We start from the raw sequence: 21,717 nt of genomic DNA, 5'->3' as shown, positions 1-21,717 counted from the left end.
TTCATTCATAAAAGTATGAATTTTCAAAGGGTTAGACTGGGATGCAAGGAACATTTATGGCTAAAAGGAACAGTGGCAGGCAAGCAAACACTCCTTGGCTCTGTATACCTGTGAACAGGGGCTAATGCCAAAGAGGACAACAGGAAAATGTTAGAATGTATTGCAAGCGACATTGATGAGCTAGGAGGACAGGGCGAGATAATTATATTAGGCGACATGAATGCACACATAGAAGACCTGGATGGGTACACGGATTCGACAGGAAGCATGCTACAGGACATGTGTGACAGGCATGATTTAGTATGCAACCGCACCGAGAAGTGTGAAGGGCTCATAACATGGGAGGCAGGGAGTCTGCACTCGACGATAGGTTATGCACTAATGTCACAGAGGATGTATAATAGATTAGGGGTAATGAACATAGATGAAGATGGTTCCAGAAGTCTAGGTCGTGACCACAAGCGCATCAAGTTGAGCTTCAGAAGAAAAAGCAATGTAGGACTGAAGCGAGATGAACAATCAGGGGGGAATTTTTACTCAGAAAAGCAATTGGAAGCAGCAGCCAAACAAATCGAGAAAGTAATTTTTGAGGATAGTGAAACAGAATGGACTTATACCAAATTAACTCGATTACTGGAGCTAGAGCTAGCTAAGGTGCGAGTAAAGCTAAAAGGGAAAAGATGCAAGCCCAAGAGTTGGTGGGATGAGGAGGTCAAGAGGGCAATAGAGAAGTGCCAGGAAGCGTCCAGGGAACACAGATATTCCAAGAAGAGGGGGAACCAAAACCCGAAGTAGACAGAAAATGGGATACCTTCATAAAGTGTAGAAGGGACGCATCCTATTTGATTAATGAGAAAATTAGAAGAAAGGGTGCCCAATGGATGTCAAAAGTAAATAAAAAGGATAGAAAAGCAGCCCAAAAATTCTGGAAACATCTAAATGCAATGAGTAATAAGACTAGGCTAGAACAAAGGTTTATTGTTACAGATGAGGGTATTCGACTAGAAGGGGGTGAAGCAATAAAACACATAGGAACAAGGATGACGGAAAAATTTACAGCAAAGCACGTGGTACATAATTTATCGAACGAGGATAGATCGGTTACAGCAATAGCTTCACTTGAGCAAGGAGAGTGGGAAAGGGCAGAGAAGAAGGTTCCTAGTGGCACATCAACAGGACCAGATGGTATCCCAATTATGTTGATAAAGAAGTTAGGACCAAAATCCAAGCAAACATTAATACAGGTAGTGAACAAAATGATAGTGGATGAGAAAGTCCCCTATGAATGGCGATAAAGTAGAATGAACATGATATATAAGGGAAAGGGGGACAAAGCAGACGTAAGTAACTATCGTCCCATAACAGTGACATCTGTGGTTTACAGGGTGGTGATGCAGATTATAAAGGATAGACTGCAGGCTTGGGTGGAAAACGAGGGGGTGTTAGGGGAACTACATAATGGGTTCCGGAAAGAAAGGAGGTTGGAGGACAATCTATTTTCATTGACACAGTGTATAGAAATTGCGGAAAAGGAACACAGGCCCTTATGGCTAGCATTTCTGGATATTACGGGAGCCTATGACAACGTTACTCAGGAGCATTTGTGGGACATACTGGGCACATTGGATGTGGAAAATGGAGTAATTAATCTTTTAAAAATATATATAGAGGTAACAGAGTGCTCATAAAATGGGAAAAAATGTATCAGGGCCTGTAGAGATACAGCGGGGGCTTAGACAAGATGTCCTCTGTCCCCTTTGTTGTTCATGTTGTACCTGCAAGGGTTGGAGACCAAGCTAGAGGGGAGCGGACTAGGCTTCAACCTATCTTTTTTCAAGCAAGGGGAATGGATTAAACAGACATTACCGGGACTAATATACGCGGACGATATAGTGATAATGGCTGACAACAAGGAAGACCTGCAGAAGTTGTTAGACATATGCAGTACAGAGGGAGATAGATTAGGCTTCAAGTATAGTAAGGAGCCGCCGCGGTGGCCGAGTGGTTACGGCGCTCGGCTGCCGGCCCGAAAGACGCGGGTTCGATCCCGGCCGCGGCGGTCGAATTTCGATGGAGGCGAAATTCTAGAGGCCCGTGTACTGTGCGATGTCAGTGCACGTTAAAGAACCCTAGGTGGTCGAAATTTCCGGAGCCCTTCACTACGGCGTCTCTCATAGCCTGAGTCGCTTTGGGACAAACCAAGTGTAGTAAGGAAAAATCTGCAGTCATGATATTTAATGAAGAGGGCGGCAAGCATAGAATACAGGGGTTCGTGCTAGAAGTAGTGAATGAGTACAAGTATCTTGGGGTGTGGATAAATAACAGTGTTGAGTATCTGACAGAGCATGAAAAATATGTAATGAATAAAGCTAGTAGGAATGCAGCTGTCATGAAAAATAGGGCACTGTGGAATTACAATAGGTATGAGGTGGTAAGAGGGATCTGGAAAGGGGTGATGGTCCCTAGCCTGACCTTCGGTAATGCGGTCCTGTGTATGAGGCCAGATGTTCAAGCAAGGCTGGAAATTAGGCAACGGGGAGTAGGGAGGTTAGCTTTGGGAGCACATGGCAATACACCAAATCAGGGGGTACAGGGTGATATGGGATGGGCCTCGTTCGAGAGCAGAGAAGCTAGCAGTAAGATAGAATTTGAGGAGCGATTGAGAAAAATAGGGGAAAAGCAGTGGGCTAGAAAAGTTTTCAGATACCTGTATATAAAGAATGTTGACACGAAATGAAGAAAGCGAACTAGAAAATTGACAAGCAAATATCTGGACAGCAGTAAGGGGGCAAATCAGCAATTATCGGTTAAGAAAAAGGTTAAAGGAACAGAGAGAGCTTTGTGGAAAACAGGGATGCTGACGAAATCGGCACTGGAAACATACCGGACCTTTAAACAGGAAATTGTCAAAGAATATATCTATGATAATTGTAGGGGAAGTTCTTTGTTGTTTGAGGCCAGGACTGGAGTTTTGCGGACTAAGACGTATAGAGTCAGGTACCAGGAGATAGACACTTTGTGCATTGCGTGCGGAGAGGAGGAGGAAACATCTGAACACTTGATACTTTTCTGTAAAGGGCTTCACCCTACAGTAGAAGGCAGCGGGGCTGACTTACCCAAGGCATTGGGGTTTAGGGATAGTGAAGGGAAAGTGGATTTAAAGAGGTTAGAAGTAACCAAGCGAAGGTTATCTGATTGGTGGCTAAAAGCAAGACAGGAGTAAAATTTCACAAGACATGGCTAGGTGGCTTGAGCCACCGCCCAATGTAAAGGGTTCAGCCGTATCCATCCATCCATCCATCCATCCAGGAAGCGGGGGCGGCGTGAGTGCCCTCCCTCGCAAACCTCCCGAACGGCGCGCGCACAACATCGCGTGCTTGCAGGGATTCTCGACAAAAAGCGCTTGAAAAAAGGGGGCTGCAGGCGGAGAGGACCATCTTGTGTGCCTTCAGCGAAAGACCTTCGCACGCCAGCGTAACGTCCACCAACGCTTCGTTAGACAGCAGTTGCTCAAACACGGCCAGCATGTTCGACTGATGGTTCTTCCACTTCACGCCGAACTGTTGCGACTCCATTTTGATCCGAAGTGGTTGCCGCGGCTGCAAAGGAAAAAAAAATAGCTACACGCACCTGTAGAAAATCCATGCTACACTCAAATCTGTGACGCGGAGCAAGCTGTAAAACTGGCTGAAAGCACAAAATCCTCAAATTCACGTCAAAATTGCAAAGGAAGCCGACCCAAACGCCAGTGTCGGCGTCAAAAATTACAAACCCAATCGTACGCCAAACAATCGGCCGCTCTGTTACCTCTGCGGGGAGCCCGGCCACATCCTCCGCCACTGGCCTTACCGCAGAATGGGTTTAAAGGGTTTTTCACCTGACGCACCTCGACCACGCTACGGTGAAAGACCACGGGATATCGAACAGTACTTGGCTGATAACGTGCAATATTCGACCTCGAAGCGACGCCAGTTCTGATCGCCATCCCCTAGGCGGTTCTCTTCACCCGGCCGCCCGTCATCCTCTGGCCAGCTCAGAGGCACGTCCCCATGTGGGGAAAACTGAAGACGGCGTCCTCCGGGGGTAGGGCTGCCGCTACAGGACCGAGTCAAGAGCCTCCACCCGATGATTCGCCGCGACGCTCCGACCGACGACGACCTGAACCGACGACCTCGACGACGCGCTCCGACCGACTGGTCTCCGCCGAAATGCCGGTATCCGCCGACAACCACGACGTTACCGCACTCGTGGATACCGGCGCCGATTTTTCTGTGATGAGCAGACGGTTAGCCACGGCCTTGAGGAAGGTTCTGACTCCTTGGTCTGGGCAGCAGATCCGGACAGCTGGTGGCCACGTGGTAACTCCGATCGGTGTCTGCACTTCGCGAATCCAGACCCGCGGTGTTACTTCCCTGGCTGCTTTGCTGTGTTACCCGAGTGCTCCAAAGACCTCGTGCTCGGTTTGGATTTCCTTCAGGAGTACGGTGCCCTTATCAACCTCCAGGAGATAATAGTGTCGTTTTCCACCCAAGGCCCTGTCGACGACGATACCGAGCCACGCAGGGCTAAGTTATGCGTCTGTGACGACCACGTATTGATCCCGTCCAGAGCCAGCATGTTTGTTACCGTCGAGTGTGATAACAGCCCCAGCATTCGTGGCATCGCTGAAACCAACATCTCACTGCTTCTGGGTCGGCAATTCTGTGTAGCTCGCGGAATTATTGAATTGAACTGTGGGCGAACCGAACTTTTAGTGACCAATTTTGGTTCTGAACCCCAGTGTTTGCCTGGCAAAACAGCTATAGCGTATTTCGAAGAACTTAGCGAATTCGCGGGACAGTACTCGCTGTCCCGCGAATTCTCAGAGAACACGGTCTTTGAGGCACTGTTCTACAGCCCCGCCGCTTACACGTATGTACAGTTTATGTAATTAGTAACCAGAATACATGGTTTGCCTCTTAGTTGAACATTTGAGAACTTCTCTCATCCCGAAAGCTCTAAATCGCTGTAAGGTAAGGACAGCCCTGGTCTTCACCTTTTAAGACTTGATCTTTACGGAAGCTGTAAGAGCTTAATATATAGGAGCGAGAAGAAGACCATGCAGCCTAGTTATTTTGGCAGAGACTCTACGTACTATCGCGCCCCTTGGAGAGGAAAGAGAATCCCAAACGGACAAACTTCCAAGTTAAACTCGCTTGTTCCCCTTGGTTATAAGCTTCTAATCGCAGCTTATGAAGTCGTTTCCCTTCTCCACCCGCCGTGACGCCATAAGCGAAAGTGCGGAGCCACACGGGACCGCACCGGCCAGCCACTACGTTTGCAAGACTGTTAACCGCGGTCCGAGCGCTAACCGTTGCAACTTCACTTCTTCTTGACCAAATTATACCTCCGAGACGAAGACGACGAAGCGCATTCCGCGAGCTGGTGGCACGACCACGCGCGGTCGGCCCTGCACCGCTCCCTCCCTCGTCTGTGATGTCATCAGCACGGGTTCTACTCTGGCTCGCTCCCCCATTGGCCCGGCCCTGCGGCCGCGCCCATCCGGGCCGGAGGTTAGGCGCGAGGCACGTTCCGCCGAGCTCGGGCCCGAAAGAGCTGCTTCATCGGCCGGCCGGTCGCTGCGACATCGCTGCTCGAGTGCCCTGTCCCCCCCCCCCCCCCCCCCCTCCGGCCAGCTGTCCAGGATTCCGCCTTCACGTCGCAAACCGGGCCTCCCTCAAACGCTCCTTGAGGCCAATGGAGTCCACCCCGCGGTCGCAACGACGAAGCTGCGGAACAGGTGAGCGCTTTCCTTGGCCCGCCATTGCCTGCAGTGTGATAGAGCGCAGCGCTCCGGCGGAGCCTATCGCGGAGGCGCTTTCCATGGCTCGCCGTGGCCTCCGTGGTAGAGCACAGCGCCCCGCCGGGGCCTACCGCGGAGGTCACGGGTCAGCCATCCGAATCGCTGGCTGTAGGGCCACCGCTCTGACTGGGTGGCTTAGGATGACGCCACGACCGCAGACTGTCACCACGCCGCCCGGTCCGTTTGGTACGGCGCGGCGGGCTCTGGGCGTGGCGAAGTCATGATGTCCCGCGCGCGATGCCGCTTTTAGCTTGAGTGGCGATTCGCTTTAGACCGAAGCTGATTAGGTCTTCGGTTTTCGCGATGCCGATGTTCTTCCGCGAGATTTCTTCAGCGGAAATGAAAATTGCAGATGGCATTTTTTCTTTCGCCACTAATTCTAGGTCGGCTTGCGGGAACGCACTAGGCCTAACCCCTAGGTTTGTGCTACTGGCCTGTCGCGCGACGCGTACGCGATTACATCTTGCCTAGAGGCGCGCGATCCTTGTTTGGTCGCGGTGAAGCGACGAGCTTTGCCGTGCACTTTTTCGTTTAAATTCGCGTCTTTGCCGCTGCTCCTGTGCGAGCCCGCTACAATGGATGTAAAGGGAGTAGCAAGTCCTGTTATTTGCGCTCGAGTGTAGCCGAGGTAGCAGTTATTCCGACGCGTCGGATGGTGTTAATTGACGCATATTGGTTTTTGGATACAGAGCGTCTCGAATCCCCGAGTGGGTTGGTTCACAATGGCTGTGTCGACTAGTCTTGCCTCCTTGCCATACATTAACCACTGCGGGGCGTGTCGCCTGATACTTCCGATCAGGACCCTGCTACCTTGCTCTCAAAGCCATAATTCGTTCGATAGGCTTACCTCATGGATTATCTCAATCATTTTCAACAACCTTCTCTCGCCTTTCCCCGATTTTTATTTGGTTTTCAGAAAATAATTCATCTGAAGCCAAAGTGCGCTTTGACCGAACGCAAGATCTAGTGTATTTCCGATGTGTCTCTTCAAGCCCACAGTGACAGGATTTGAGGGCGTAGGCTCCTTTGTCAAGCCATGCAAACCTAGCAATCCGAGCACCCTGCCGGGGCATAGCTTCTACTTATTTTGAGAAACGGCTGGGTAATCATCCTACAGCGGGAGTCGAACCCACCACCTCCAAATCCAAGGCGGGTGCTCTACAGAAGGCGGGATTATCATGGCTTCAGCGACGTAACATACATAGCCCATTCTTGCAGGTGCGCAATAGTGGATCGCCTGTTAGTGCTCGGAGCTGTTCGGTCATGCCATGTTGGCAAAACTGGTCACGCATCGGTAAGCCTTGTCGATATCGTTGATGCTAACTTCTTCCCTTTGGTCTAGGGCGGCCTACTGGACGCTCGCCGGGCGCCCCATCGGCGCTTTCGTTCGCGCAAGCCGTGCAGCAGCGAGTGGTCAGAGCGGCCCCACCCCAGATTCTCTCCAGCACTGCCGCCGGAACAGCCGTCATCACCCGCGCAGAGGGAACCAACGGCAACGGGGCTCACACTGTGGCGCCCACCGAAGGCGTGCCCACCACCTCGACTTCGCCGACGGCCGCGCCCGTGCAGGCCCGCAATGGTGTCGGCAACACCAAGTCGCAGAATGACGAGCTCAGCATTCAGGTGAGCGGCGGCTGCTGCTGCGTGCCCCCACGGACGTGTCTGAACCCTGTGGATGGGTGTGGGCGGCAATGCCGTCGTAGCATGCCAGCAGATAGTTTGCCAGACCGCGTACCGCTACCGCGCATGCGCAGTTCGCCCTGAGTTCGCCAGATGGCGCCACATTCTCGTCAACAGCGCGCCTGCCTGGGCACGTTTGCGGCTCTTGATAGTTGCCAGACTGCAAGCCATGGCTTGGTGAGTGGTGTTTTCAGTGACCGTGCATGCACCGTACTGCATCGAGGTTCCATAGATTCCATCTCAGGTTGCATAGATTGCGCCCAAGGCGCGTCTCAAAAAATTTTCAAGCGCAGGCGTTACGCTGCGCAGCAAGCGAAAGTGAATCTTTGTTAGCAGCTACCGCTGCCTTTTCACGTGGGTGCATTTCGCATGAGGCTTTCCATTATAAGTTTTATGACTAAGCTTCAGAAATGTCACGTGATGCTAACTCTACTAACGCCCCTCAGCGGACAAAGGTAGCGCACAATCCCCTCTCTTCTGATGCAGATTGCTGGTCACTGGCCAAAGTCAAAAGATGAAAAGACGTTTCGGGAGCACTACGGCTCCCTTGTTCACTATGAAGCAATCGGCGCACGGATACGTTCTTTTGTAGCACCCAGTAGCGTTTTTAATGATTCAGCATAGATAGGATGCAGAGTTCCGTCGTTCCTGTTTAATGTGTTAGACGATGTCTGTATGATAAGGGACTCAAGATTCTGCCGTGCTGATGTGTTCTTTTCTGTTGTCAATATCTTTACTTGATCCCAGTTAAGCTCGTGGCCGGATTCTTGCACGTGCTCGGCGATGGCGTTAGATGCTGCTTTCTTGTTTAGGACGTCGTTCTGGTGCTCTCTCAGGCGTCTCCTGAAGTCCTTTGTTTCGCGGATATGTATTGATGAGCAATCGGCGCAGTCAATCTCATACACAACACCTGGAAATCTTTCACGAGGGAGCTTGTCCTTCACATTCACCAGTTCTGTTGGCACCTTGCCAGCGGGGACGTGCGCGATGTTGACGCCATGCTTGCGGAAAATACGAGCAAGCGCTTCGCTAATTCCCGCTACGTATGGGACAGCAGCTCGTTTTTCTTTTGGTTTTTTGCTATCGCGTTCTTCGGAGGTAGACACAGACGCGAGAGCACAGAAAAACCAAAAGAAAAACGAGCTGCTGTCCCATACGTAGCGGGAATTAGCGAAGCGCTTGCTCGTATTTTCCGCAAGCATGGCGTCAACATCGCGCACGTCCCCGCTGGCAAGGTGCGAACAGAACTGGTGAATGTGAAGGACAAGCTCCCTCGTGAAAGATTTCCAGGTGTTGTGTATGAGATTGACTGCGCCGATTGCTCATCAATATATATCGGTGAAACAAAGGACTTCAGGAGACGCCTGACAGAGCACCAGAATGACGTCCGAAACCAGAAAGTAGCATCTAACGCCATCGCAGAGCATGTGCAAGAATCCGGCCACGAGATTAGCTGGGATACAATAAAGATATTGACAACAGAAAAGAACACATCAGCACGGCAGAATCTTGAGTCCCTTATCATACAGACATCGTCTAGCACATTAAACAGGAACGACGGAACTCTGCATCCTATCTATGCTGAATCATTAAAAACGCTACTGGGTGCTACAAAAGAACGGATCCGTGCGCCGATTGTTTCATAGTGAACAAGGGAGCCGTAGTGCTCCCGAAACGTCTTTTCATTTTTGACTTTGGCCAGTGACCAGCAATCTGCATCACCATGATTCCTGACCAGACGGTATGAAGTCAAATCCTCGACTACATCCCTCTCTTCTGCTTTGCGGCTCCTCTTCGCTTGTCGACATTGGCTCCTTCTACGCGATGCTAAACCTGAGCACTCCCCGGAATGATCACGCTACGTATGACATCGGTGCTTGCATGCGCCGCTCGCGTTATTGGCACCGCGAGGGAAGAGAAATGAAGAAATGGAGTGAAAGTACGTGACGGCGTCCCACCATTGGGAGGGCCTGATGTCGAGAGTATAGACAGTATTGGAGGTGAGCGGCGTGCTTCAGAAGTTAATGGTGGAAATTATTCCAGAGACCTCCACTACGGCACCTCTTTCTCTTTTTCACTCCCACCTCCCTTCCTTTACGGCGCAGTTCCGGTGTCCCCCGGCACATGCAATTCAGCAAGGTGGCTCATCGTAGCGTAAAGATGGGTTGCGCAAAAGCTTCATTCACGTGAATAAAGAGGGGACAAGCGCCGTCCCGCCTTCTTTCATGTGGAGGTACCTTTTGGGAGACCCATATTTTCGGGACGTATGAGAGACAATTACTGCGCCATTACCTTTCATCAAAAAACCAATTTTCAATTTTTTCTTCCGAGGTTCGCTTTATTTTCAGCTCCTTGAGGTGATTCAGATACCACATTGAGAATGATTATACACGTGTTTGCATTCCTTGCTCGGCACTCTCGGCGTTGCCTATGCAGCTACTTGACGAACGTCACTTGATGGCTTCAACGAAGTACGGAAACTGGAATGTGGTTGTGTAAAAGCACTACGAGCTTGCTTAATGTGCTCGCCGAAATTTTTATTGTGTATTTTTGCTTGCGAATGATTGCGAACATTATGAAACAAGAAAATCCTCTTTGTGAATGTGGCGTCCGCATTTTTTCATGCAGGAAACTCGAAATTTCGCCACAAACGCGTCCCTCTCCACCCTTGCTTGCTCTTAGGAGAGAATACAGTAGGAGACCTGACACGAGTGGTTAGTTAGATTCCTAAAAGAAGGGAATGTGACAGGGAAATTGGTTTCTAAAAGAAGTAGTTGTCCGCCAGCGCACCAGTGAGATCTTACCAACCCTGTCCATGATAGCCTCAGCTGCTTATGCGCCATTAAGTGAAACACACAGACACGCACACAATTAGTTAAAATGAATCACCACGTGAAATTCGCCTACGCCCAGCGCCTAATTTAAAACTGAATATATTCTTCCATGCAGTTTCAGTTTCGCTTTCAGCAGTCGAAAGACTGTTGCGATGGCACAAGATAGCACCAGGTCTTGTGAAGCATACAAAAACTTATATATAGCTCTTTGTTCATTTGCTGAAATCTTGACTTATGCAACAGTTCAGTGTAAGTTTCAGTTAATTAAAACGACAAAGCAGAGTTCATATTGCAGTTTTTGTGTGCAGACCAAAGGCACAGTGCCAAAAATTTGGCGCCTTCACTCCTTCAAAGAATGCTTGGTCCTCTCGCTGGCGTGTGTTGGAGTGCTTCGAGTGACGCTGCAAACTTGAGGTTGCCTACAGCTGCCACGTTTCCCCGCAGGAGTCTAAAATTTAAATTTTTCGCATTTCTCTCGTAATTCGCGGTATTTTACAAGTAAAAGATAAGAAGGCGTACTGCTATCGATTAAGAGCTCACTGGAGTGGGTTCCGTGCTACTAGTCCACAGGCGAAAACGTATCACCGAAACAAAATCGCGAGTTCTCATCCGCAGTGTAGAGACGTGAAAATCTGACCAACGCACTCCATTCACTCTCCTTACTTTACCGAGATCATTTTGAGCACTCCATATCAACAGCGTGACGCGCAACTCAGATCGTCAGTGTGGAGGAGTTGACTTTTGACTTTTATCGATTAACCGATGTATGGAGGAGGTTTCTTTTAGACAGCTAACGCAGAGGTCAGGCGTAGTTTACGCGCGGAATTTGTGCGTAATTCAACCGCCTAACCGACAATTCTGGACAAAATATCTGCCGTCGGCAGGCTTGCATGTTTTCATTGATGTTTTTGCTACCGTCAAAAACGTTCCCCATTGTTTTTCTATGGCAGTCTGAACAGCGTGATGCCAGCTAGTAAAAAAAACCGGACTATGACCATTACCTTCAATATTTCCATAAGAGTATCTTAAAATTTTCAAATTTTGTCCAAGAATGTTGGACACGAGTTGTGCGCTGTGGTAATTTAAACCTTAGCCGCGGACTGCCCCGGCGCGCTCTGCAGGAAATCGAGCGGACCTTGCCGTCTCACTTCCCGCGCCGGCCTGCTCAAGGCAAACTGGGCCGGCCGATCCAGTTGACCGCCAACCACTTCAGCGTTGAGATCCCTTCCGGTAACGTTTTCCACTACGACGTGGAGATCTGCTCAGAGTCGCGCAAGGAGACCAACAAAGTGCCCGAGAAGCGCAAGTACCGCTGCATCAGCACCAAGATCAACCGCCTGGTCATCGAGTTGCTCGTCAAGAAGTACCGGGTCGACCTGAGTGGCTGCATGCCCGCCTTCGACGGACGCAAGAACTTGTACACGCGCCGTGAGCTCAATTTCCGCGAGCGCACCTTCACGGTCGACTTCGAGGAGGACCAGCGGATTCAGAAGTTCATCGTGAAGATCCAGTACGCGGCCACCGTGAATCTCGACGCGCTACAGGCGGTCTTCGACAGACGCGTCAGCCAGGTTCCCCAGGAGGTCCTCCAAGCCGTGGACATCGTGCTGCGGCACGGACCGTCGATCAAACTCACGCCCGTCGGGCGGTCCTTCTTCAAGCCGCCGGCCCCAGGCGAATACAACACCCTTGGAGGTGGCCGCGAAGTCTGGTTCGGCTACTACACTAGCGTTCGGCCCGCTCTGTGGAAGCCCATGCTCAACGTCGACATTTCGGCCACCGCCTTCTACGAGCCTATACCCGTGACCGACTTCATGTGCAAACTGTTCAGCGATTGCCGGCGCGAGATGTCGGCCGGAGACTTCAAGAACCTGCGCGACTTCCAGAACGTTCGTCTCAACAAGGAGCTCAAGGGTTTGCGCGTCAAGGTCACCCACCTTCCATACCCTCGCAAGTACAAGGTGGTTCGCGTCACCAAGGAACCAGCCAAGAAGATCTACTTCAAAATGGAAGACGGCACCCGTTTCTCGGTGGCCGATTACTTCCAAAACCGTTACGACCGCCTCAAGTACCCGAACCTGCCCTGCATCGAGACCGGCAGCGCAAACCACCCGGTCTACCTCCCGCTGGAGGTCTGCGTGATCGTCGAAGGGCAGCACTGCAAGAAGAAACTGGACGAGAACCAGACATCCGAGATGATCAAGCGTACGGCCCAGCCACCGGCCAAGCGCTTCAACGAGATCCGCCAGTCGGTGCGGGATCTGGTCAGCAACAGCGACCAGTGCCTGCGCGAGTTCGGCATCAAAATCAGCACCGAGCCGACGCAGCTCAAGGGCAGGGTGCTCGATCCGCCGTCGCTGGTCTTCGAGAACAACAACATCGGCAAGCCCCGCGAGGGCACCTGGGAACTGCGGGGCCGTCACTTCTACAAGTCGGCCACGCTGACCCGCTGGACGCTGCTCAACCTGAGCCAGTTCGCGCAGCGAGACAGCCTCGACAACTTCGTCAAGATGCTCATCCGGGTCGGCCAGGAACTGGGCATGAGCATCGAGCAGCCACTGGACGTCACCACGACTGATGCGAACCGCAAGCCCGTGCGGAACATCCTGCTCGAGGAGCAGCGCAAGACCGCCAACCTCGAGATGGTCATCATCGTGCTCGCCAAGAACACGAGGTACGCCGATATCAAGCAGGTAGCCGAGACCGAGATCGGGTTGCGCACGCAGTGCGTAATGGACAACAACGTGATCAAGAAGTGCAACGCCGCGCTCATCACCAACCTCTGCCAGAAGATCAACGCCAAGCTGGGCGGCATCAACAACAGCCTGCTGCCCAAGGAGAAGCCGAAAATCTTCCAGAAGCCGGTTATCATCATCGGCGCGGACGTGACTCACCCGGCGCCTGGGGACAAGCTAAGGCCGTCCATCGCGGCGTGCGTTGGTAGCTTGGACGCCATTCCGTACAAGTTCCACGCCTCCGTTCGCGTCCAGATGGCAGACTCCGCTGCCACTTCGCGCCTGGAGATCATCAAGGACCTCAAGGACATGATGAAAGACACGCTGAAGGCATTTTATCATGCTACCAGGCACAAGCCAGAGCGCATTATCTTCTACCGGGACGGAGTGAGCGAGGGGCAGTTCATGGAGGTCCGCAACCGCGAGGTAAGTTTCGAATGCAAAATGATTTATCCCCGCATCTTTTTGTGGGTTGGTTATGATTGAAAGGGGCAGCAGCATATTGTCTCGCGGATTCTACATCGAACATCATCGACCGCGGTAACTGGCGGGTCTCAATGTAGATAAAAATGCACCACACCACAGCGCTGGACACCACAGCGCTGGTGTTCATCGTACCCATCTTGCACTGTTGCATTTTTAGCTGTCATGAATTACCTGCAAGCCCGATCAGAGAAGCTTCCAAGTTACTGTGGATTCTACCAGTTTTCCATATACGATACGAATTTACTCGCAGCGCCATAACCTTCTCCTAACGTTGTTCGAAAGACGACGGTTTGTAGCTGTTGGACTGTGCACGAAATGGTGTTGTCCTGCCCATCCCTTGTGTCAAGCTCCAGAAGCAGTGTTTAATCCATTAGGCGACCAGTTCAGGGCTACAACTTGGCCGTGATCTTGTCTCCAGGTGAGCGCCATCCGACTGGCGTGCCAGGAGCTTTCCCCGTACGAGACGTACGAGCCGGCGCTGACATTCATCGTGGTCCAGAAGCGTCACCACACGCGTTTCATGCCCGCCAATGACCGGGACGGGGTTGGAAAGTGCCGCAACGTGCCGCCCGGCACCACCGTAGACTCTGTGGTCACGCACCCGCTCGACTTCGACTTCTACCTCTGCAGCCATTTCGGCATTCAGGTGCACAGTAATGGAATGCCGTCTGGGGCCCAGTAGTCGGTACTTTGGTCGCAGAAACTCCCTAATGATGCAGAAGCGAACTGAACGTGCTCCAAACTTTTCAGTGCAACATTAAGCAGGCCACTATAGAGGCAGTGACAGGGAGTTTGGGCGCTTCTTACACATTATAAAGCACAGGATGACTGTTAGGTGTGGGCCCGAATAGCAACTGCGCATGGCCTACTTTGATATTTCATTGTGCAACAGCCAGTAAAGGGTTCCCGCAAAATGGGATCTGTTTGGTTTATGGAGGTTTAACGTCCCAAAGCGACTCAGACTATGAGAGACGCCGTAGTGAAGGGCTCCGAAAATTTCGACCACTTGGGGCTATTTAACGTGCACTGAGATTGCGCAGTACACGAGCTTCTCGAATTTCGCCTCCATCGACGAAATTCGTCCGCCACAGCCGGGAACGGGATGTGTTCCAAAAGGGGGACCACAGGATAGTAACAAAATTTTAAGGCACCCAAATTCATCATCATCATGAATATTATCAGCCTAACTATGCCCAGTGCAGGGAAAAGGCCTCTCCTATGTCTCTACAGGTACCCTGTCCTTTGACAGCTGCGGCCACCGCATCCTGGCAAACTTGCAAATCTCATCCGCCCACCTAGCTTTCTGCCGCCCCTTGCTACGCCTCCCTTGTCTTGGAATCAACTCCGTAGCCCTTAAGGACCAGCGGTTGTCTTCCAATTCGCATTACATACCCAGCCCAAGCCCATCTCTTCCTCTTGATTCCTAAGTTAAGACTGCCTTAGTGTTGGCGGGGATTTGACGCGAGGTCTGTCGTCTACAACCAGGAGATCATGCTGCGATTCCGTGGGTTGAACCGGCCCCGTGGTGTCTGTGGTGCAGGGCACGAGCAGGCCGTCGCACTACTACATTTTGTGGGACGACTCGAACTTTACGGCCGACGACGTCCAGAATCTGAGCTACTACCTGTGCCACACATACGCCCGCTGCGCGCGCAGCGTTAGCATCCCGGCGCCCGTTTACTATGCTCATCTGGCCGCGTACCGGGCCAAGAACCACGTGATGAGCAAGGTGGACGTTTCAAGCTCGAGCAGCGACTCGTCTGGGGGCAGCGCCGACTCTGTCTCGACCAGTCAGTATGTGGAGGCTGTCAAGGTGCTCGAGTCCCTCAAGACCGCCATGTACTTCGTGTGAGGACCAACACTGCTGGGTGAGCGATGTTCAGTACACTGAGCTGTCATGACGTCATTGTACCATACTAAAGTATGGCATGGTGGGTGTGTAGCGTACCAAAGTGGCTCATGGGATATGGGGTATTGTTGTGAAGGGCTCCGCATTTGGCTTGAACACCTGCTGGTTCCATAGCGTGCACTGCGATCGCGTGGCACACGGCGGTCTTCCCATAGCCACTGTGCCACCACGGCGGGTCAGTTATAGGAGCTATGTAGGCTATGTGCATAAGAACAAACGTCTCACCATGAGGGCTCATTGACAAAAAACTGCGCTATACAGTGCCGCTAAGGAACTTGTCTCTAAAACGCGGAACCTAAGGCATGGCCAGGCTGGTTGCCCAAAGTTAATGCCTATCAAAGCTCCTCCATATCCCCAGCATTCTGGCCCATGCGCCTCAAAAAACCGGTCGCGCCATCTCGCGACAGCCGGCGGCGCGTAACTCAATGGCGATGAAAAAATTAAAATTAATACCTCGTCGCGCATAAAAGTTAGAGAATAGCTGTCTCGCCAAGATGTTGAATGCTTCTTAAAGTTTCTTTTAGTAGAGTTTCATCATTATAGCTTACATGCTGCGTTTACCATGCGCAATAAGCTACGATAGCATGGAGTCTATGACGAAGTCCTGAAAAATACCCCACTTCACTTTATCGTTCACCACAGCTCTAATCTACAATATATCGACAAGCTCTTTGGAGCTTCAGGAAGCGTAATGTCCTACCTTGAGAGAAGTATAAAGTATTTTACATTTGAATGAAGCAAAAGATTTCCTACGCTGTTTCTCTATTTGTCATGCAACCTTAGCATTGGCAAGAAACGCGTGGCGCCCTCTCTTGGTGTGTTGGCAAGGCGCACGTCACCGCTGCAGTGTCCCTGCTTTGGTAGTTTGCTTTGGGAGGTTGAGCCGTGCTGTACGCATGCGCACTTTTATCAAAAGTGCCCCCATCGGAGTGAGGCTATGACCATGGGCTGCTACATAAAATGCTACAAGAAAGCGCGTGCCTTCTATGAGGTATACAGAGAAAACTATAAGGAGAATCTTTTGCTTGACAGGTACATTTTTTATTAAGCGCGTACAGTGACCACACGGGCATAGGTGATAGTGAAATTGCGTGCGCATTAACAGTGCAAAGCAATGAAACTTCAAGGTACTTTGTTCAAGCAGTGAAATGCGTAATTCCCAGACGCTAATACTTAGAGCTCACTCACCGCTACTTGTTTATGGGTCTTGCATTGTGCGTTGAAAATATTAAAATAGTGAATTAATGACTACATTTTAACAATCATATTATTAGGCTCAATAGCAGATAGCTCTTCGAAAGTTTTGTCGATGTGGTGAAAGAGCAGCACGGATGCGTTGAAGTGAATGTCGTAAGTGAGAGGCGGCAAACCTGATGCTGCGTTTTATGGCAGTAGGTGATTTGTCCAATGTAACAATTAGTATTGTGGTAGTTCGCAACATTTTTTTCTAGGTTGGTAAAGTGCATCTCGTGATTCGATCGTTCGCCGTCGATAAGGGCTTTGCCACTGCTGTAATCGATGCTAGTTTCGGCAATTATGTAAACCGCTAACGAACACTTCATAGAATGGCATGCTGGGAACTATTCTGAAGAGTGTGCCATCTGTTCGGGATGCAAGTAAATACTCCGTTACCCAGAGGAGCCATCAAGAGTCAAACGTGAACTATATGTTCTTGATTATGATTTAAATTTGGTGAAGAATGAATGGAAGTTATTGTCGCATAACACGAGGTTTCAATGCTTATACTGCGTTTCTCCAGCGGGGCGGCTGGGCGCTCCATCCAGACTGCTTGTGCAATGTGGCGGTCACATCATTATTAGCTGACAGGGCGTTACGTGCGTGCGGCCCTGAATATGCAGTGAATTTACCGTGTTGAGAATGTGCGCAACAGCACCTATAGGCACTCTCGGACGAGTGGCGCGAACATGTTTTTTTTTTTTTGCGTATGGGGTGCAAACCAACCCCCGTCTTTTTTGGTATCCTCTCTCTTTGCCTTTAATTTTGCGGGTTGCAGTTCCGGTACTTGAGAGATTAGATAGCAATCGCCGGGCCAGCAACATTTTTAGCTTCCTTTTTGTATTTTCGTCCGTTGTTGCCTCTTAAGCGATTGGCAAACTACTAATTCTTCGACGTGTGGCTCCAGGGGAGTTGCACAGACCGCGGGTGTAAGAAGAGGCTGCCGTTTCCAGGGGACGATTAACATCCTCCCGCGACTTTTAAATTTGCCTTGATTAGTTTCCACAGCCTACGACAGCAAGCACTCGAAGCAGGGTATTTTCCATACCACGCCTTAGGCCTTTTTTGTAGGATGACTATCTTTGAAGGGGCAGAGGAGGCGTCCGATAATGGTGGCCGTCTTGTGTGTAGTTTGCATCCCTTCCTTTCTGAGCATACTGGCCAAGGTTTCACTGACACCTTTTGCGTACGAACTGCATGCGCGTTTTTGTCACTGGCATGTCCTTAGCGTAAACATATAGAGTTGTTTGCGTTGCTTCTTTTTCGGTTTTGGATGATATATCGAGTAAAGAATCTTGGGTGTCCATATCTTAGAAACGTTTTCTTTTGTTAATAGTGCAGTGTTTTCTTCAACACTAGGTTAGGTGAAAGACCATTTTCCGAGCACTTTAACTAAAAGAAACCAGGCGCCAGGCTTTGAGCAATCTTGTGCCCATTGGAAACCAGTGGGTACACGGCGGCACTGGGGAACGAATCACACACCCTCCTCGAGCAGCATGCTTAAAGCGATAAGTCATTGCTGTTGTCGCGGATTTTAAAACAAATAAGCAAGAATTTGGAATCGTCTCAGCCAAAACTTGCTTGAATTTCACCCTACCCTTCAGACACAATTTTTTGGCAGTGTTCCTCCCACAAAGGCTACGAGAACAAGACCCACTGCTCGCAGCATTAAAACGGATGAAGAGAAGGGGGGGGGGGCGGTAACATGGAGGGCCAAAGATGTGAGCAGATGCATAGGTAGGGAAAAAAATTTTTTTCAGGAGCTACACGGGCAGCCGGTTGCAGGGTGGTAAGGGGGAGGAAGAAAAGGACAGTAGAGAGGGGTCTCCTGCTGTGCCTTTGCCTGACTTTCTTTTTTTTTTCCTCCTTTTACTTTTCCGCGAATCGTGGAGCGCAGACTGTGGTTGCTTGTTGAATGAAAACTAAACATTTCGGCAGATTTTCCTGCCTGGTTGGGTTTAAATACTTATATAAACTGCTAGCCTCCAACGAAGAACTTTACATTTAACCCAGCGTTTCGAAGCCGACTCTGCTCCTTCATCAGGGGTGACTGAGGGCAGTAGCTAGCGTCTTTAAGTATGGAGGGGAGGACGGGGTCAAAGGAACGAAAGCTGTGATGCGAAAGGCGTGGGGGAGGGGGGAAGGGGGTTCAGGCAACACCCTCTAGAGTTCTTTAGAGGGTATTGCCAGTATCCCCCTCCCCTTCATAGCAACAACCACCACCGTCTCTCTTTCAAACCAGGGAGGAAGAATGTAAGAAAAGGAGGAGGAGGAGCTCAACTTATGCGGCACCGTGGTGGTGGCTTTGTGAACTAGCGGCGCATGAACCAGAATCCTGGCCATATGATAATTATGCGATGTTTCGACGGAATTTCGAAAATTCCTGGAAGTAAGGTGACGCGTCTTTGGAGAGGCGTTGCAATCCCTGCGGCGGCCCTTTTCGTATAGCCTACGCTATTTTACCGCGGTAGCAATTACTTTAGCTTCGTACTTCTCCAAAACGACGGACACGTAGCTGGTTTCCACTTAGTTTTCTCGCTGCGCAATAGCGCAGATGGTTCGAATTGAACGCCGTAGAGACTGTAGCGCCTCGCCAGCTGACGTTGCATTTGCACTGTACTTCCCAGGCACATCGTGTGCTCTTGCGGTTTAGCTGGCAGTATTCGTCACTCTGCAGGGCATCCCCTCTTGCCCTTGGCTAGGAACTCGCCGTTGGCAGCAACCACCAGACTTTACTAAGAAATTTTTATTAGCTAGACAATTGATTTTGAGACTGATGCTCGCGGCTGAGTTCTCTCTGGTTAACACCTAGTATAACGACATCTTAAGGTGTAAAAATTCCTGCATTTATTGCCCTCAGTTAAATCATGGTTGTGACATTCACTTAAACGATTCCGTAAACAACATCACGTAATGGTCACGGAACGAAATTTTATTTGGTTTTATAGTCGCGTAGAATACTGTAAACAAATTTCCGCGAGTTTTCATATTTCTTAAAAATTAGGCCAAAATGTCGACTTGAAATTGTCTTCAAAAAAGCGCATTGTTCCTACCTTCGGTTCCTGCCTTCGTAGGAAACACATTGAACGCCCTTGCAGTTGAGCGTTACTCTGATTTTATTTCCGAAATACCTGGCCTGGGTTATGTAGGAAAGTCTTTCCACCCCTTCAATTCACGGTAAATTTCAGCGAGTCGTGCAACGTGTATGAGCTTCATCCATTTTGCTGTAAGGTCCAGCATTAACGCTCACTAGAGTATGCCCTGCTACAATGCTTGTGTGGGAGCATAATACAAGCATATGAAACACTCTCGTGGAATAGGTGAGGGCCTGCCTCTTGCACTTGGTGAAAGCTCGTGAATATTAACGCGATATACTTAAAATTAGGCCCCTTAAACCAGAAAATCTGGTATTTGCGTTGTCGGCGTCGGCGCCACGCGAGAAAAAACTCACGGGCATGGCTCTGGCAGGTGGTCTCGAGAGAGCAATGGGTTGGAGGCTGGTGGGCCACCTAGGTGACGTTAAGGGGTACGCTATCGCGTCATACCTTTAGGGCGGATATTGTGCCCCTCCAGTTTTTCTTAGCGGTGAATGCATAAAATCCGCGAGTATTAAAACATGTAACATCTGTCCCGGGCTAATCTGATCACGTACAGATCACGAGAATGTCTTTCGATGTAGTTGTGTGCAGCCTTCATGTGCATGTCTTATGTTATTCGTATGTTCGCACTAATGTTTTGTTACCGCTTTAGTTGGCGATGCTCCCTGCGCGGGAAGCTGTGTTGTCAGCGTGCAAGCTGGCAATTTCAATCAGTGGCATAACTCTATGCTTGCATGTTTTTTTTTTCAGGTCTTCAGCAGCAGGGCTGACTGGCCGCAGCCTTTCTTTTTTCTTTTTTGTGTGTGCAGTGACATTCAAGACTACTTGATGCTCTTTGTTGTTTTTGTTTGAAATTTCAAATAAAGTGACATCTGCTTGTTGCATAACTGCGTTGTTTTATTCACAAATGAATGACAGTAAATGAAATGACTCCAGTTCGGGTGAGCGATAGGGACAGGGAGTAACAGTATGTAAATAATCGAGTAATTATTCAGCATCCTCTGTAGCCATATGGCTGCTCTTGTGTGGATGCTAATAGGCAAATTGCCTAGACAGCTGCTACGCCATTTCCTTTCCTCAAAACCAACCTTACTACACCGTTCCTACAAACTCCGTTCTCTTCCCCCCAACCTACCCTGCTGTCCTGCTAGCAGTCTAGGTTAGCTCTGAACACCGGATGTTTCTTCATAAACAGCGGGGTTCCATGGTTTCATTACTTTTTAGCCGGAAGGATGCGCTTGGGTGGATACTAATGTGCGATTAAACCTCCAAAACCTTACTCTACCTTTGGGAATTGGGCCTGCAACTATGTACAACCTCTGTCAAGACTGTTGCTTTTCAGCAGTTTACAAAGGTCTGTTGTAGCACAAGTCCCCATACAAAAACGTCCTATGGGCGTCTATGGAAAAAGCTATGTCCGTCTATGGCCTTTTATGAACGACTATAAGCACCTACAGAGGTGCTTATTGCTAGCTGTTGAAAAATCTATGCCACTAAAGCTATAGCTTTGGAACCATGCAACTCTCTTAAGCTCTATATAGAAAAATATATCAGCCTGTATATACAGCTATAGATAGAAATAGAAAAGGTTTAGAGCTATTTGGGCCAAATGTCTATAGCCGGCCATAGGACATTTTTGTATGGGTCCACATGCTATGTGCTGCTCCCGCTTCCTCCAGGTAAGTGATCTACGTGCACAATATTGCTACGTGGCCCGAAGTCTAGGCAGGCAGACAGACGACCGGAACACAGGGCGCAGAGAACACTGAGCGGATAGCGCGCACACACCGGGCACTTCCTCCACGTCGTCTTTACGAAGATTATCCGTTGCGCGGCCTCCCGGTCGAAAAGGCACCGTCCCGGTGTACATCAGGGCAGTGAAGGGGACTGCGAGACA

The 21,717-nt window shown here is 50.1% G+C and overlaps 1 protein-coding gene across 1 annotated transcript; it reads left to right on the top strand.

The window, feature by feature from the left end:
* Positions 1-5,707: 5,707 nt before the first annotated feature.
* On the top strand, positions 5,708-20,599 carry LOC144100454 (protein argonaute-4-like). Its single transcript, XM_077633411.1, has 6 exons — positions 5,708-5,779; positions 7,185-7,465; positions 11,478-13,517; positions 13,996-14,223; positions 15,118-15,445; positions 20,571-20,599. The coding sequence occupies exons 1-5, from the start codon at positions 5,737-5,739 to the stop codon at positions 15,427-15,429; spliced, it is 2,904 nt and encodes a 967-aa protein (XP_077489537.1). The 5' UTR covers positions 5,708-5,736; the 3' UTR covers positions 15,430-15,445; positions 20,571-20,599.
* Positions 20,600-21,717: the final 1,118 nt, after the last annotated feature.

Source organism: Amblyomma americanum, chromosome 1 (assembly GCF_052857255.1).
Source record: "Amblyomma americanum isolate KBUSLIRL-KWMA chromosome 1, ASM5285725v1, whole genome shotgun sequence".
Classification (NCBI taxonomy): Eukaryota; Metazoa; Arthropoda; class Arachnida; order Ixodida; family Ixodidae; genus Amblyomma; species Amblyomma americanum.
Note: the sequence above shows the minus strand (reverse complement) of the source record. Positions and strands in the feature narration are given on the sequence as shown.